The sequence below is a fragment of the Camelus dromedarius genome, chromosome 8, assembly GCF_036321535.1.
Source record: "Camelus dromedarius isolate mCamDro1 chromosome 8, mCamDro1.pat, whole genome shotgun sequence".
Taxonomy (NCBI): domain Eukaryota; kingdom Metazoa; phylum Chordata; class Mammalia; order Artiodactyla; family Camelidae; genus Camelus; species Camelus dromedarius.
The window spans coordinates 59,598,066-59,614,608 of record NC_087443.1 but is presented as its reverse complement, the minus strand read 5'-3'; the positions used below and the strand labels follow the sequence as shown (position 1 = coordinate 59,614,608).

General features: G+C 37.0%; 1 protein-coding gene across 5 annotated transcripts in view; it reads right to left on the bottom strand.

The window, feature by feature from the left end:
* GBF1 (golgi brefeldin A resistant guanine nucleotide exchange factor 1) overlaps positions 1-16,543 on the bottom strand; it is a 108,370-nt gene that overhangs the window by 83,337 nt on the left and 8,490 nt on the right. For all 5 annotated transcript variants that reach the window (XM_031461651.2, XM_010974487.3, XM_010974488.3 and 2 more), the window contains exons 2-3: positions 13,786-13,891; positions 12,274-12,340 (exon numbers count right to left, since the gene is read on the bottom strand). In XM_031461651.2, the coding sequence (XP_031317511.1) occupies positions 12,274-12,340; positions 13,786-13,881 (163 nt within the window). In that variant the 5' untranslated portion in view covers positions 13,882-13,891. The remainder of the gene's footprint in view (positions 1-12,273; positions 12,341-13,785; positions 13,892-16,543) is intronic.

Sequence of the window (16,543 nt, the reverse complement as noted above, 5' to 3'; positions counted from 1 at the left end):
ACTAATCAAAGACACCCAAAGCCCTAAAGCAGCTAATGAAGCTGCCATACACAAAGTTACTGCCAGGCAGCCAGGGCTAGGGCAGAGAAGAGGGGTGGGACAGACAACACAGGCAAACACCACTGCTGCTCTTCTGACCATCCTAGAACCTCTTTCAGCACACCAGGCCATACAACAATTTCCTGAGGTCACATGTGGAAGCTGGGCAGACTTCAAACCAGTGCCCAGCTGTCCATTCAAATTCCAGAGCTTCTCAAATCACCACCCCACTAGACCATAAACTTTGAGGATAGGAACTGTGTCACTCTCCTTGAAAACTAGGTCCCTAATACTGAATTCAGTGTCTGGCACACATTAAGTGCTCAAGAAAATTTGTTAACTTAGTATACACATGAATTTCTGCCAATAGCAAAGTTCCTGAAGAAGATGCTGTTTTGGAGTCTTTCCAGCACAAATGACTCCCTACTTGACCCACCAAAAGAACTCAAAAGGACGGCCAGGCCATGTCTAACATGGCATGTTGTCCCTCTTTCCAGAACAATCAGCTTAACATCACATAAAAGGGATAAGGTACAAGGTGCAAAGTGACTAGTCAGTCACAATTACATCCACAATCCTTATTTCCTTGGGGAAGAATACTTATTCTAACATTCTCCAGCACTGTTATGATTCAAATGGTCTCAAATTAATCTCTGCCTTGTAAAAGCTGATTCATCCAGAGAGAAACAACCATACAAATAGAACTGCTTCAGCCATTTAAAAAAAAAAAAAAAAAGAAAGAAATCCTGCCATTTGCAACAACAGGGATGAACCTTGAGGACATTATGCTAACTGAAATAAGTCAGACAAAGGAAGATAAATAATGTATAATCTTACTTACATGTGAAATCCAAAAACAAACAAATTCATAGAAACAGAAAGCAGAATAGTGGTAGCCAAGGGCTGAGTGGTGGTAGGGAATGGGGAGATGATGGTCAAAGGTTATAAACTTCCATTCATGAGATGAATAAGTTATGAGGATCTAATATACAGCATAGTGACTGTGGTTAATGGTAATGTATATTATACATCTGAAAGCTGCTAAGAGCAACTTAATAAATAAATAAATCTTAAATGTTCTCACACACACACACAAACTGTAATTATGTGACATGATGGATTTTGTGGTAATCCTTTTGCAAAATTGTAGTATCATTTTGCAAAAATATGTGTGTATCAAATCATCATACTGTACACCTTAAACTTACAAAATGTTATATGTCAATTATATCTCAATAAAGCTGGGTTGGAAAAAAGACAACATGTAATAGCAGATCTTTAAGTAAATAAATGAATGAATAGATAGATAGATAGATAGATAGATAAATAGATAGATAGGACTGCTTTAATGAAACCAAAGTTGATAGGGATGAAACCCAAATGTAATAGACCCCTGGTTCCCAAAGGTCAAGGGGACTAAGGCACTTCACAGAGTTCTTCACAGGATGCAAGAATAGGATGGGAGAGGCACCCTCACTCAACACACCACTTGACTCCTTGACCAAGAAATAACATTGCAGACAGACAAATTCAAACCAGTGCTGGAACAGAAGTAAATTACAGGCTGTCTCTACCAGGGCTTTCAAAATTTTTAACCACGACCCACAGAAAGAATACAGTTTGCACTGCAACCCAGAATATACACATGCTTCTAACTGAAACAAAAGTTTCCCAAAATAATACTTATTTTTATTATGTCTGATGCTGATAATTTTTATTCTATTCCTTTTTTTCCCTCTCTTAGTGTCAATAGCTTGTATCAAAAAGCAAAGAAGTGCTCAAAGGGGTCATATCAAAGGAACAAAGGAATTAGCTTGAAGGAGCTCTCATTGGCCAAACTTGGAATTACCTGAGCACCAAAAATAATCATAAGTGTAATTAACTGTAAACACTAAATAAATAAAAATCCACAGGCCCCCAAAAGAGGGAAAACTCCTCATTTTCCACCATTAGTGGTCATTATTATACTTACTCCTTACTCTAAAAACTGGCAATTTAAGGGAAAGAATTAAGCATTTTCCTTGACTTTTCAGGAGAAACTGTAGTTCATCCTCTAGTTCATGAAGGAAACCTATTCTAGAGAACACCAGCTAATAATGTAGAAAGAAAGACAGAATTAGAAAACCATCATTCTTGGTCAAAAGACACATGAAAAGATGCTCAACCACTACACATCAGGAAAATGAAAATCAAAACCACTTAGACATCACCTCACACCTGTCAGAATGTCAATCATCAAAAAGAACACAAATAACAAATGCTGGCGAGGATATGGAGAAAAGGGAACCCTCCTACACTGTTGGTAGGAATGTAAATTGGTACAGACACTCTGGAAAATAGTATGGAGGTTCCTCAAAAAACTAAAAATATAACTACTATATGAGCCAGTAATTCTACTCCAGGGTATATATCCAAAAAACAAAAACACTAATTTGAAAAGATACATGCACCTCACCACAATATTCATAGTAACATTATTTACAATTGCCAAGATGTGGAAGCAACCCAAGTGCCCATCAACAGATGAATGGATAAAGATGTGATACACACACACACACACACACACACACACACACACACACAATGGAATACCACTCAGCCATAAAAAGAATGAAAATTTGCCATTTGCAGCAACATGGATGGACTTTGAGGGCATTATGCTAAGTGAAATAATAAGTCAGAGAAAGATAAACACTGTATGATATCAGTTATATGTGGATTCTAAAAAAATACAACAAACTAGTGAATATAACAAAAAAGAAGCAGACCCACAGATACAGAGAACAAACTAGTGGTTGGGGGAAGAGAGACAACATAGGGGTCGAGAGTGGGAGGTACAAACTATTGTGTGTAAGATAGGCTACAAGGATGTACAGCACAACATGGGGAATATAACCAATATTTTGTAACAGCTGTAAATGGAGTACAGCCTTCAAAAATTGTATAAAAAAGAAAAAAAATTAATAAACTCAAAAAAAAAAAAAAAAGAAAGAAAGAAAGAAAGAAAGGAAAAGAAAAAAGAAAATCATCACTCTGCAGCATACCACTTTCCCTCCACCAGTGAAAAATGATTCTGGCAAAAATTCATCAATGGATTATCATTAGTGGATTATCATTATCACTAGTAAAGAATACCAGAGAACAGGATATTCACAAGGTACCAAATTATTACTTCACAGATTACCTACTAATTGCAAAGAGAAAAATAAATTCATTTTACAATAAGGAGATATGGCTGTCATCATTAGAAGCAAGTAATCAACTTTAACACCAATAGTGGGACGAACTGATAGTAAATGCCTCCTGTGGCAATATAACATGAAGTACATCTATGAAGTACTCTTCCCAAAAATGTTTAACCTGAATCAAGTTAGGTTTTTAATCCTAACTTCTAGAATGGAAATATATGAGGTAGAGGAACAAGTTAAAGGACACCACAAGGAAACAGGCAAACCCAGAATGTAGAACATTCTGAAGATAAATGACTTGGTCTCTTCAAAAGATCAGTGCCAAGAGAAAAAAAAAAAAGTGGAGAAAACTATTGGATTTTTAAAGTATAAAGAGATATAACTACCTAACGAAATGAGAATTTTGCTTGGATTTTGGTTTGTAAAACCAGCAGTAATTATAAAAGGCAGTTTGGGACAAGTAGGCAATTCTAATATATGGACTGGATATTAGCTAATATTGGTAAATTATTGTTAAACTTCTTAGGTGTGATAATGGTATTATGATCATGTAGGAGAATATCCTTATTTAGAATGCATGCTGAAATGTCAGTATGCCTGCAACTTATTTTCAAATGGTTTATGAAAAAATACACATATATATGGATAAAGCAAATATGGTTGAATGTTAATAATTCTGACTCTTATGAAGTATGGGATATAGGCAGTCACTGTGATATTATTTCAATTTTGGGTATGTTAGAAATTTTTCATAATAAAAAACTGAAAAAATGGTGTACAACCCTTTAAAATGATATTGCAGGTCTTTAATAGAATGCAATCTGCAGTCTGAAGATACTACTCTAGCCCACAGTAGGGCAGTCATAATATTATTTTAGCCCTCACTTTATTATCAGTTTGGATTCAGTTTTCTTAAACCTGTTGTTTGCCCAAAGAGACAAATGAACCCTCATGAAAAAGCTCCTGTGGAATGAGGCTTTCTTATTCTGCAACTGTCAAGAGTCAAGTTTTATATTTTTTCCTGCCAATGAATAACTCACTTTACTTGAAAGAATAATCAATCAGTAGAAAAATTCCTACCAGTGTCAGGGAAACTTCATTTGTCCCTGACAAATGAAGATTTTAGAAGATTTTTTCTAATTCAGGGCCCATCACAGATAACACTGAAGTCCTTTTGATCCTCTTCCTCCTCAATGACCCCAACTACCCTTAGCCTCCAGTTCCCAAGCTGCTTTCCAGGACACCTGGAAACAAGCTAAATGGCTTAGTGCAGAAAAAACCTTTATTCCCACACTACATCTGGCCCTGCCTTTCCACCAAATCAAATGCCAGTTTATTGCCTTCTGATGTAGAGTCTATCAGGCCACTTCCTGGATGCCCCCACTTCACATTGGGCCAGAAACCCAAGGCAATAATCTGAGTTCTACAAATGGGCAAGTAATCGTTCAACAAGCATGGAACAAAGAAAGATCAGTTGTGATATGTGCACATGTGACAGGCAGCCCTTCACAACTCAACCTACAGCAGCTAACAATGATAATGGAAGAGGCATACAATGAGAAGCCAGCCAACAGGCAGCCAGGAGTGCTTGTCCATCTAAGTCCTTCAGATCTCCAAAGACCAAAGTAAAGAAATAAAGGTCTCAAAATGGAAAAGGAGTATCTTATCTCCTGATTTCCAGAAGCAAAACTGAAAGCTTAAGGTAGTCACTGCTCTTCATCTACCACCCTTTCTTAAGGAGGTGATCTGAGTTGAAATGATCTAATCTTCATTTTGCTCTATATCCTGGTCTATCTTCTAACGGGTGCCAGGAGAGAAAAGAGAAATGCATGCACTCTTTCCATAAACATATCCAATATCATTTTAGAAACTGGGGTGACCCACTGAGCATCTATGAGCATAGAGAAGCAGTTAGAGAAGGCAAGATTGAGACAAATAACTCTTTACTATCTCTCCTAATCAAAACTGCACATTGAATTTCAAACATTTGGCTTCTTCTGAAACCCTCTTGGCACTTGCATCAAGTTTGAGTGGGTGGAAAGAAAAGAAGAAAGGGACTCTGCCTGCCTCTTTCTTAAAAACAAACCAGCAGCTGGCTTTCCCTCTTTTTACTCATCTGACTGCTGTCATGGCAAGCTGGGCACATACCCAGAGAGAAATTTCAGGCCTCAAGAGATGGCTGTGCTAAAGATGACAATGTCAATGAGAGCAAGACCAGCAACTTTGACATCCACCACAGACCACACTGTCACACTGCCCCCTAAACTCTACTAGAAAGAAATTAGGTTCCTTTACCTCTGCTTTTGAGAGTGAAGCTATTAAGAATGCCCTTTTTTCACAGCTTCCTTTCAGATACATGTAGTGGAAAACGTGCCAGCAGACTAGTTCTGATGGCTAAGTGTGTTTGAGTATTATGGAGAGAAAAAGGGAGATCTGGACCAATAAGAATCCAGACTATGCAGAGTGGCTGCTTCTCAAGAAAGTCTGCATTTTCTAATCTCAAGGACAAACAAATGTTTGGAAGAACTTTTCAGTTTAGTAGTGTCAAGCGAAAAGGATTCAGATCATTCGATAAAGGCCTCAGTAAAAGAAATGCCAAAGTACAGACTTCTGGGGGCCACCTTATTCATATGGCTATTGCCTGAGGAAAAAGAATCACAGTACACAGTATTTTCCTTAACTGTGCTCAAATGCTTACAAATCTGAGGCCACTCAAGCTACCAAGATTCCAAGGTGCCAAAGTCAGTCTGACTCAAATTCAAATCACACCCTAATGTGTTACTAAACAATTTCCCAATTAATAGTCATATAATTTTTATAGAACAAGAAAGTCAAAAAGGGCACAGGAAATAGATACTTTAAAAGTAAGTGTGCAAACTTTGCCTCTTCCAACACTCAGTCCATTACATGAATTTGTCTGTCAAATTTTATCACACTTGGTTCTGTCAGTCCCGACTGTAGGCCCTGAAAAATCCACAAGTTCATTTCCAAGTGGGACAAAGCTAATGACTCAGTCAAATAGTCAACTTCTTCTCATACTGATTAATAATGATACATTGCTTACTTTACTACTCCCCAAACTACAGGCCCCTACAGAAAAAATGAAATAATGCATTCAACCAATACTAGAGATGGTATCTCTAAAAGTAAAATGTTTTTCAAATAAGGTACCCTTACTCAATCTTTTTCCTGACAGTGACAACTAAAATCTCTTTCCTACACATCTCCACGTTCTAAATGAAAAAGATTAAACTTGAGGTGTGAGGCATCCTCGAACAGTTTCACTTCTACTTAGAAGGTTATTTCTAAAAGGCCTAGACCAGACAAGTGTTAAGTCATAGTTCCTCCCAGGCCAGACTGTTTAAATGTTCTCTGGAAACCTCTGGAGGTTACATGATTCAAACCTCCTAGCTCAGACTCTGAATTCACAAAGCTTGAGACAGATAGTACCCTACAGGTGTGTTTGTCCAGGATAAACTATATTTAAATAAACTCCTGATACATCCACTCTCTTCAGGCACCTGCTTCTCTCTGTAAAACTCAAGCACACCACATCTTGCTGTCCAGGTAAGTACAGTTTAAAAAAAAAAAAAAAAATCCTATCCCTCACAGTTACAATATGCAACCCACTGATGTCTTTGGGAATACCTAAACTGTAGCCAGAACAGCTTTACATGAGAAAGTCAAACAAGCAAATGTATGAGCTAAATTTTTGTTCATTTCTTTGGCTTGTGTGTTAGCAAGGAAAAGAGCAGGAATAAGAAAAGATGGCAATAGATTGTTCCCTCTCACTATCATCCATTCCATGCCTGAGAGGGAACCATATGGCATAGAGTAGAGGCCACAAAGGTTAGCCTTGAGCCACTAGTCTTAGAAACCAGTGACTATGAGTGCAGAAGTCTGACTATTTATTTACCATTTATTTACCCAATGCCATTTACCCATTTGCCATTTAGTTACCCAATGCCTAAGTGCCTAATCAAAATGCCTAGCACCTAGCAGATATTCAGTAAATATTGGTTAGAAGCAAATATTCAACAAATATTGGTTAAAAGTAATTCACTAAGCTAGACCTAGAAGGAATCTAAATCCTAGTAAATCTCAGAAAGAAGAGGTCCAAGAAGCTAGAACAGTCCCATAAGTTAATACATGTGCTTATACTGAGCTTCAAGACAACCTTAGTCTTATGCTAGATACTCCCAATCCTCATAGGTCCTCAGAATTAAGAAGGCCACCCTGGGGTTAAATCTCCAAAGGCAAACTCATTATCCTCCCCACTACCACCACCCCTGACACACACACCACTAAGAGGTCTTCCTTAGGCCTTGGCTCTGAAGGCTATAAAGTCATTAAGAGGTGATCCCTTAAGAGAAGATTCTGGATATGACACTTCTACACTGTTCTTCCCTCTATGTTTTAAACCAAAAACTCTCTGGAAAAGAATTTCTTTGTAATGATCTAAGGTTAAAGACCAAGAATAAAAACAGTCTGTATCTGGAGGCAAATGACCACAACCAAACACCACAAATCACAATTAAGTCCTTTCTGTGAAGCTATAGTGGATGAAGGGAACTAAGGCTTATAAGGACTTGCCTAGTCTGAGAACAAAGAGATCAAGAAGGATTCTTGTTCTAGCTAAAACTAAACTGTCTACTCTCTATAGACCTAAAACCAAGAGTAGTGTCAAATATCCTGATATTTCACTTTCCCTTTCATCCACCTATCCCATGCAACAAATCTTACCACTCAGTATAATTGTGAGATTGAAGATAACTCTAATATGCAAGAGCCCCGCCAAGATCTCTAGAAGGATAAAAGGAAATGTCTTTGGAATCTAAGCCCATGGTAAGATTTGGGCAGATGAAAGAAAGAGGCTGTGGTCCCTCTGCCCCTAAGGCCAGGATGCCCCAGCCCTGCAGGCAGCACAGAGTTAACTACCCACCCACTTTGAGAAGCACAAAGGTACACCACTGCAACATGCCTAACATTTACATTGCCTCTCTCTGCTCATTAAACAGGTTTTGGTTAAATAATGAACAAACTGTATTACAGACTCCGATGAGAATTCCAAAATTATAAATCAACTGGGAAAGCCCAAAGGGGCAGACAGACAGGGAGGGGGGAGAAGGATAATATTGACTAATATAAAGGGCGCAGCTTGACAGTGGATATTCCTGCCACACCTGATCAAACACACTCCGTTGGGGGAGGGGAAAGAGAGCAAGAGTGGGGAGATGGGACAAGACAGCCTGAAATTTGCATCCGGAAAAGATTAAAAGGGATTCTTTGGGGATAGAGAAAATACATAATATATATTACTATAAATGCAAAACTGTACTAAAAGCTAACTCAAATGTCAAAGATTACAGCTTGAATAAATTTAAATATAAAAGCCATGTGCTTCTTGAGTTAATGAGAGAGACATAAAAGGACAAACTGGGCCGGAAGGCTGAATAGAGCCTTATGCTGCCTTTGCTGGGCAATGGGTTCAAAGCACAGCAGCAACTACAGTCAGAGGCTTCCCTCCATGGCTCTGAGCCTGACAAATCCATCACTTTTCCAGCCTACTTTTGGTATTTTTTTAAAGGGGTAATTTTATGGGATATGAATTTAAAGTGTACAATTCAATGGCTTTTAATATATTCACAAAATTGTACAACCATCTTCATTATCCAATTTCAGAACATTTTCATCACCCCAAAAGAAAACCCTATTAACCATCAGCAGTCACTCCCCATGCCTACTTTCAGTTCCTGGCAACCAAACATTTAATTTAACCCCTCAGAATAATCTCCTAAAGGATTCCTAAGAGAACTGAAGGACCAAATGAGGGGCAGCAGTCAAGTCTCACTGATGGTGAGCTAAAATTACCAATATGCAAGCTTTGCTCTTAGGTACCCTGTACCTTCCAAGTGCAACAGTCTTTTTAGATCTGATATTAGAACACTCTATTACTCTAAATGGTGCAGAGCATACTGTTCTTATGCATTTTGGGCAAATATTGTCTGCAAATGTGATCCAGAGACACATATCTGTGAGAATAACTGGTATGGTCTTAGTCAGTCTTACTAGAGACAGAGAACTTACTTCCTTCACAATGCTCAGATAATGCTTCTGGAGGAATATGTAGTACTTGCAACCTTAAAAGATTCTCTGATTGTTTACAAGAAAAGAAAAAAAAATCATTTTGGTTAACTGACAATGTCCAGTGAGCCACCTATTTTCAACAGTAATATTCTTAACCAACCAAGCCAGCAGACAGCCTAGAAAAGCACAAACAGAAAGCCTTTGTAAAAAGAGCAAGTCCAAGTCAGTTTCATGAGTTAAACTGAATGGAGTCCTAGAATTCCTGCCATATTTCCTCCAATCTAAGTGGTACACCATTCCCAAGTCACATGGCACAGGCAGTCCCTTCAGTTTCTCTCTCCAAGTTCAAAACCATTTCCCAGCCTCCCACCATTAACAGGCTTCCAAGAAAGCTATCCTCCTGATACTGCCAATCAGGAAAATCTGTTTGTTTCAGTAAAAGAAACAAGAAATTGGTCATGGATTGCAGAGCCCAGGACCACAGGGACAGCTGACCCATAAAGCTGCTTCTGGAAGCCAGCACTGGGGCGGGGGGTGTCAAAACCAATCAGAAGACCATGAAATACTCTATTTCAGGTCCACTCTGTCATTTTCTCAGGCAGGTAATATGCTAAAACCCAAGAACAATGGGGCAACCTTGGCAGGCACCATTTCAACATCTGCCACAGCTGTTGGCACCTGGAAAATATTACCACCTCCTTCCTCGCTCCAGGGGAAAACATGGTAACACCCAGTACCACTGACAGAACTGGCTCCTCAGCACATTCTGGTTTTATTAGTTTCAAGCAGCAAGTAATCTGGATTCTGAACCCAAATATGTAAGAAAATTAGGCAGTGGACTTAATTTTGGTAGCTCTTAAATGGCATAGAGACTCCAAATCCTGGACTACACTACTCACTACAGATAAAGCTGCCCGAAGAGTAAGCTCACTACAGACTAAGCTGAAGTCCTGGGATATGTCAGGATGGAGAGAACAAGTGTGGGGTATGGACTGGACAGCAAGTAAGAAATGTGGCTCTGCAGGATAGCAGCAACACCTCAGCTCCTCGAGGTCTGCAGAGTGCCCAAAAGGCCTACCTGTGCAAGCAGCCAACTTTCTAAAGCAGCCAAGTCACTTAAGTACAGGCCATAATATGAGAACATGCCACCTAGTTGCAGCATTAGCTGTGCTAACTAGCTAAAAACCACCTCCTCTATACTTTAACTGCCACTTCTTCTATACTTGATCCCTCTTGGCCAACTTTTCCAACACTGAGTGAAACTTTTACTCATTTTCACAATGAGTGAAATTTGCTCCTTTAAAGAAACATGTAGGGATTTCTTAGATAACTTCAGAAACCTAGGTTTAGAAAAGTAATAAGGAATTTTTCTCCAGATATTCTCCTACATTTCTCATGAAAGGAGGAAACTTATTTGTTTATTTTTAATTTGCAGAAGCCTAAAAATTTCAACTGTGGTCTTAGATATGTTACTAGCTAAAACCATTCCAAGGATATATACTGCAAAAGCCCTTTATGTTAAACAGAGGAACACAGCTCTGATGCTTTCCCTTTGAAAAATTCAAAGTGTTGAGACTTGCCTCCTCCTTTGATACATATTTATACATAATATAAGGCACTTCCTGTGTACATTCTCTAATTGTATGAACGGAAGTGACACAGAATAGGACACTAAACTTGGCATTAGGGGTCTGAATTCTGGTTTTGACTCCACTTCTTAGGATCAGTGTGACCTCAGATATATCACTTAAAATATCTCTGGGCTTCCCTCACAGGGTTGTGTAAAAGTTCAATAAGGTAAGGTAACTCGACTTATGGTGATCATTTTGAAATGTAAGAAATACTGAATCACAATGTTGATAACAAGAACTAACACGGTTCAATTTTATTTCAAAAACAAACAGCAAAACTCATACAAAAAGAGATCAGATTTGTGATTACCAGATGCAGGGGATGACAGAAGGAGGAATTGGAAGAAAGCAGTCAAAATGACAAACTTCCAGTTATAATATAAATAGTAGGGATGTAATGTACAACATGATGAACATAATTAACACTGCTGTATGTTATATATGAAAGTTGTTAAGAGAGTAAATCCCATCACAAGGAAAAAAAATTTTTTTCTGTCTAATGTTATATCTATATGAGATCCCAGATGTTCACTAAACTTACTGTATAATCATTTTATAACATATGTAAATTCAAATCACTATGCTATATACCTTAAACATACAGTGCTGTATGTCAATTGTATCTCAAAAAAAAAAAAACTGAAGAAAAAAAATTAAGTTCCCCATCAAATAAATAAATAAATGAAAAAAGTTCAATAAGGTAATAAATGTGAAAGTGGCTTTGAAAATTCTAAACATATGAATATCACATAAAATAATTATGATTAGGAAAATGAGGGCAGGGTATGTGACACAAAAGATTCTGGCAACACGTGAAGACTGAAAGATCTGCATTACGGACAGCTAAGGCCCTAAACCAACAATGATTTTCTGTAAGAGTTTTGTTGCAAGTATTAAAAACTTCACTTGTGCCACCATCTTTCTATCTCATAGAATACATGAGTTAAAGAAAGTAGTTGAAACAAAACAAAACCACAAAATAGCCAAAAATAACTTACATATAACTCAAACAATGAAGGAAACTTATAATTGTATGAACAGATTCCCCACTAAAGTGGGATACCCTACTAGGAACTCTAGGGAAGATTACAGTAAATTAGGGCAAACTACACCATGGCAAACCTGGTTTGCAGCCAGTTTTTTTAAAAGAAAATTTTATTTATCGTTCATTCATTTAAGTACTATCTGTACCTGCTTTTGCCTACAGTGACAGAGTTAAGTAGTTGCACAGTCACTATGGCCTGCAAACCCTAAAATACATTGTCCTTCACAGAAAAAGTTTGTCCATCCCTGAAATAAATCAAACACATTTTTTAACCAGGACTTACCTGTTACATTGTTTAAAACCTCCTTTAAATGACTGAAATTATGCAACAGAGGATCCCGTTCCTCATCCTGTAACACACAAATTAAAAAAAATTCATTATCAGGCCAAGAAGAAAAAGGAAGTAAAAGATAGATCATGGGCTCTTTCTCTGAATCCAACCATAAAATTCAGTTAAGTTTTCCTTCTGAGGAAAAGGTTAGCCATGGTTCATTTTTCCAGAACCCTAATCTCATATTTCATAGAAGTACTCCAGGCTTACCTAAAATAGTAAATCCTGAAGTACTAATCTTAACTACACCATGACCACAGCACTCAAGCTACTATGGTAGGTTGCTAGGTCCTTTATATATGCTATGGTTGGAATGTTTGTGTTGCCTCAAAACATATACACTGAAATCCCAAGATGGGTAATTAGGTCATGAGGATGGAGCCCTCAAGAATGGAGTTAATGCCCTTATACAAGAGGCCCAAGGGCACTCCGTTGCCCCTTCTACCATGTGAGGATACAATGAGAAGTCTGAGACCCAGAAGAAGTCCCTCACCTGAACATGCTGACATCCTGGTCTTGGACTTCCAATCCCCAGAAATAAATTTCTGTTGTTTATAAGCTACCCAGTCTATAGCATTTGGTTACAGCATCCCAAACAGACTAAGATATGTTTACTATTCTATCTCTTCTCCTTCTTCATACTCATCATGTAATCAAACATATACACATTTTGAAGACATTCCTGACTCCACTCTCACTTCTAAAACAATCCGTTTTTTATAAAAAAAAATTTTTAAATAAAAAAATTTAAAAATAAATAAACAATCCATTTTTATAAGTGAACATAAGAAATTTCTAAATACACATATATATATATTCAGCAAGTTAGAGAAAGAAAGTAGTTAAAACAGTAACTTAAACAATGAAGGAAGCGTATAACTGTATGAATTATACAATTCATACAATTCATACATTGTAATGTCTAAACTTGTTTTTACAATTGTACCAAAACTTGCTTTACACAACCATACAAAAATCCTTGCATATCCTTGAATGTACATATGCAACAAAGAAAGTCAGCTTTACAACAGGTAAATCTTACTCATCTGATTACAAGATATAGCCTGCTCTATATATGAAAGCTTGCTGAACTCCAAGGAGTAACATTACTAAGCCAAACTCCATGTATCAATAACTAAACTAATTTAAATGAATTTCATAGCTAGTTATAGTTCTCAGGGGTTAGAAGATAAGGAATCTCTCTGACATTTTTAGGCATGTTAAAGAGGTCCCAAGTACTAGCTTAAGTTGTTTATGAAAACAGCTAGAAGAAAAATGGTGTCATCTTTTGGGTACCAGAATAAAAAAGGCAACCTATAAATTTGACTCTAGTTGAAATAAAACAGAAGGGTCCTTACCACCAAGAACAACTCTGAATTCCTACTATTATCATTATCAGGAAATTGATTAACCATGCATCAGATCCCTTACAGTGACCAAGCTTTCTGTACATTCCCCACTTACCAGTGGAGTATGGGTGCTCCATCGGGCATTTCGTTTGATGGCTCCCACCACGATGTTAATTTCCCCTTGAATGATGTAAATATTTTTATCCACCATCCTGGCAAACCTAACAAAAACAGTTAAGAGAAAAGCTAGTTAACATTTGGTTACCCAAGAGCACATCCATGCTTAAATCAGTATTTGACAAAGTTAGAATTATGATTTAATTCTTCAGTACCAAGATTTCCCACCCCATACTAAAATGGGATAAAGTCCTTTTTATGTTATGAATCCAACTACCTGGCCTTCCTAGAGGTCTCTGGAAGTTCAAGATACAACTCAAACGGATCAATCCAGAAAATTTCTCAAAGGCACCTCAACAATCTCTAATAAGCATGTCAAATTCTTCAAAGTCATTTGTTCTCCCAAATCTCTCCTATCTGGCATTTAGATATGCAGCTGTCTTGCTAGTTTGCTAGTCTGTTAAAGAAATATTTCAAATCTTCCCTTTGTTCTTTTTTAAAGTCAGTAAATAACGGTTTCAGTTAAAAGAAAACAATGAAAGCTGTCAGAAAAATAGCCTTGATTTGTAATCAGTTACAATGTCAATCTATAGACTGTATCCATTCTGCCAAGTCAGCTCCAGAAAACTAGACAGTGGCAGGGATACTACCTTTGAAAAGTTATGAAAAGTCAAGTTCACCTGCTTATTGTAGGAAATCTCTAGTAAACATACTGAAAGATAGACTCTTCTTGGCATACAGAAAAGCCTATGAGCATGTAAAATCAACCTAATGACTTTCCATTATTTAGAAACCCTTTAAAAAGCAAAAGGGATAAAAATCGGAGTTGGGGGGACATAGAGTTAGACAAACATTTAGATCAGGCTTAAGGAAAGTTAAAAGAGTAAGGCTAAGAGAGTAAGGGAAGAAGAAATTCCAGAAATATTTATTTAATAAGCACCTACTACGCATAAGGCATCTTTCAGGGTGCTAAAGATACAAATAAGACATGGAAAGAGCTCTCAAACATATTGTGGAATGAAAAAAGAACTGTAGTATGTGACTGCATGTTACCAGTTATGCAAAAACCAACCAACCCACCTACTCTACGCAAAATACTAGATTTTGGGGGACCTGAGATATTTGAGCCTTGTTTACAAGTATAATATCCTGCTATTCTCCATTTGGTAACTTAGCAAACTTTTTTTTTTTTTAAAGCGCAAAGAGTGGTGACATTCCTCAGTCAAATTTGTCTGAAGTGGTTTGGATTTTGGTGAGCCATTCCAACTCAGTATAATACTTAGAAAGCAAAGCATCTTTTCAAGAAAAACTGCTCCTTCCAGATCCATGAAACAAAAATAGATTTATGGTAAAAACTGTAAATGATCAGAGGTCAGAAAGAGCAGCAAAATCAGTGGTTTACTCTGATGGGGTTTTCTGTTGTAGGAACTCTTCATTTCTAGTGTGTTTTATGTTTATTTTCAGTATGTTTTGTAATAATTACTACATTTTGTAGTAATTTAAAACCAAAGTTGCTAGCATCACTTTGCTGCTGTACCAGTTAATAGTCACAGATTCCTATTAAATAAAAGTATGCTGGGAATATCAAATGTAAAGAAACAGTTTGTTAAACAGCATTCCTGTAGGAAAAGAATGATGTTGTTGTGCATCTGGGCTCACCACTGTCACCCTAGCTGGACATGTCCTGGGTTTCAGACCTTGATTGCTGGACTCCTGGTATTTAATAATTATTTCCAGTACTTGTTTTTCTTTTTTGTTTCAAAAAATGCACAAAAGCAAAGGGAAGAATATTTAATCCCTGAACAGAAGTAAATACTATCAATATTTTGGTACATAACCTTCCAGTGTTTTATATACATACATACTTTTAATTTTTTAATATCTTATTTATTATCATATTGTTTAATTATTTTTTAAAATTTTGGTGTGGGGGGAGGTAATTAGGTTTGTTTAGCTTTGGAGGAAGTACTGGGGATTTAACCCAGGACCTTGTGCATGTTAAGCCTGTTATCTTATCACTTGAGCTATATACCCTCACTGCCACTTTAAAATTATTTTAAAAAGTGAAGTATGTCATCCTCTATCCACTAGTTGTAACCAACTTGTTTCATAACATGTTGTTTTCCTATGTCATTCATAATTATATCAAAAATACTAGATTTTTATTTTTAAAAAAACAATATATGACATACTACAGTAAGATATCAAGAGTAATACAACTGGCCAGTATGCAGATCAAGAATAGTATAACTAAAATCTCTGTGTGTCCTCTGTTTTCACACCCTCCTTTCATTCACAGGTCCCACTATTCTAAATATGATGTTTATCAAACTTTTATGTTGCTTTATATTTTTACTTCATTTATATATATCTTTAAATAATACATATTCTGCATATTTTATACTTTATATAACTAATATCACATTGTATGTATTCTTTTGCAACTTGACATTTTCCCTTGAAACATGTCTGTGAGTTACCCATGTTGTTAAGTCATTTAACATATTTTATACAAGTATATATAGAGATATGTAAACACAGAATAAAAAGCCTGGGTTGGGGGCGGAGCTAGGTATAGCTCACTGGTAGAGTGCACGAGGTCCTGGGTTCAGTGCCCAGAACCTCTATTATTTAAAAAAAAGAAAATCTGGACAGATATACCCCAAACTCAATAACCATGGTTATCTCTATGAAATCGGAGTGTAATCAGAGGATACTTAACCTTATCTATAATGTTTTAACTTTTTACAAGGAGA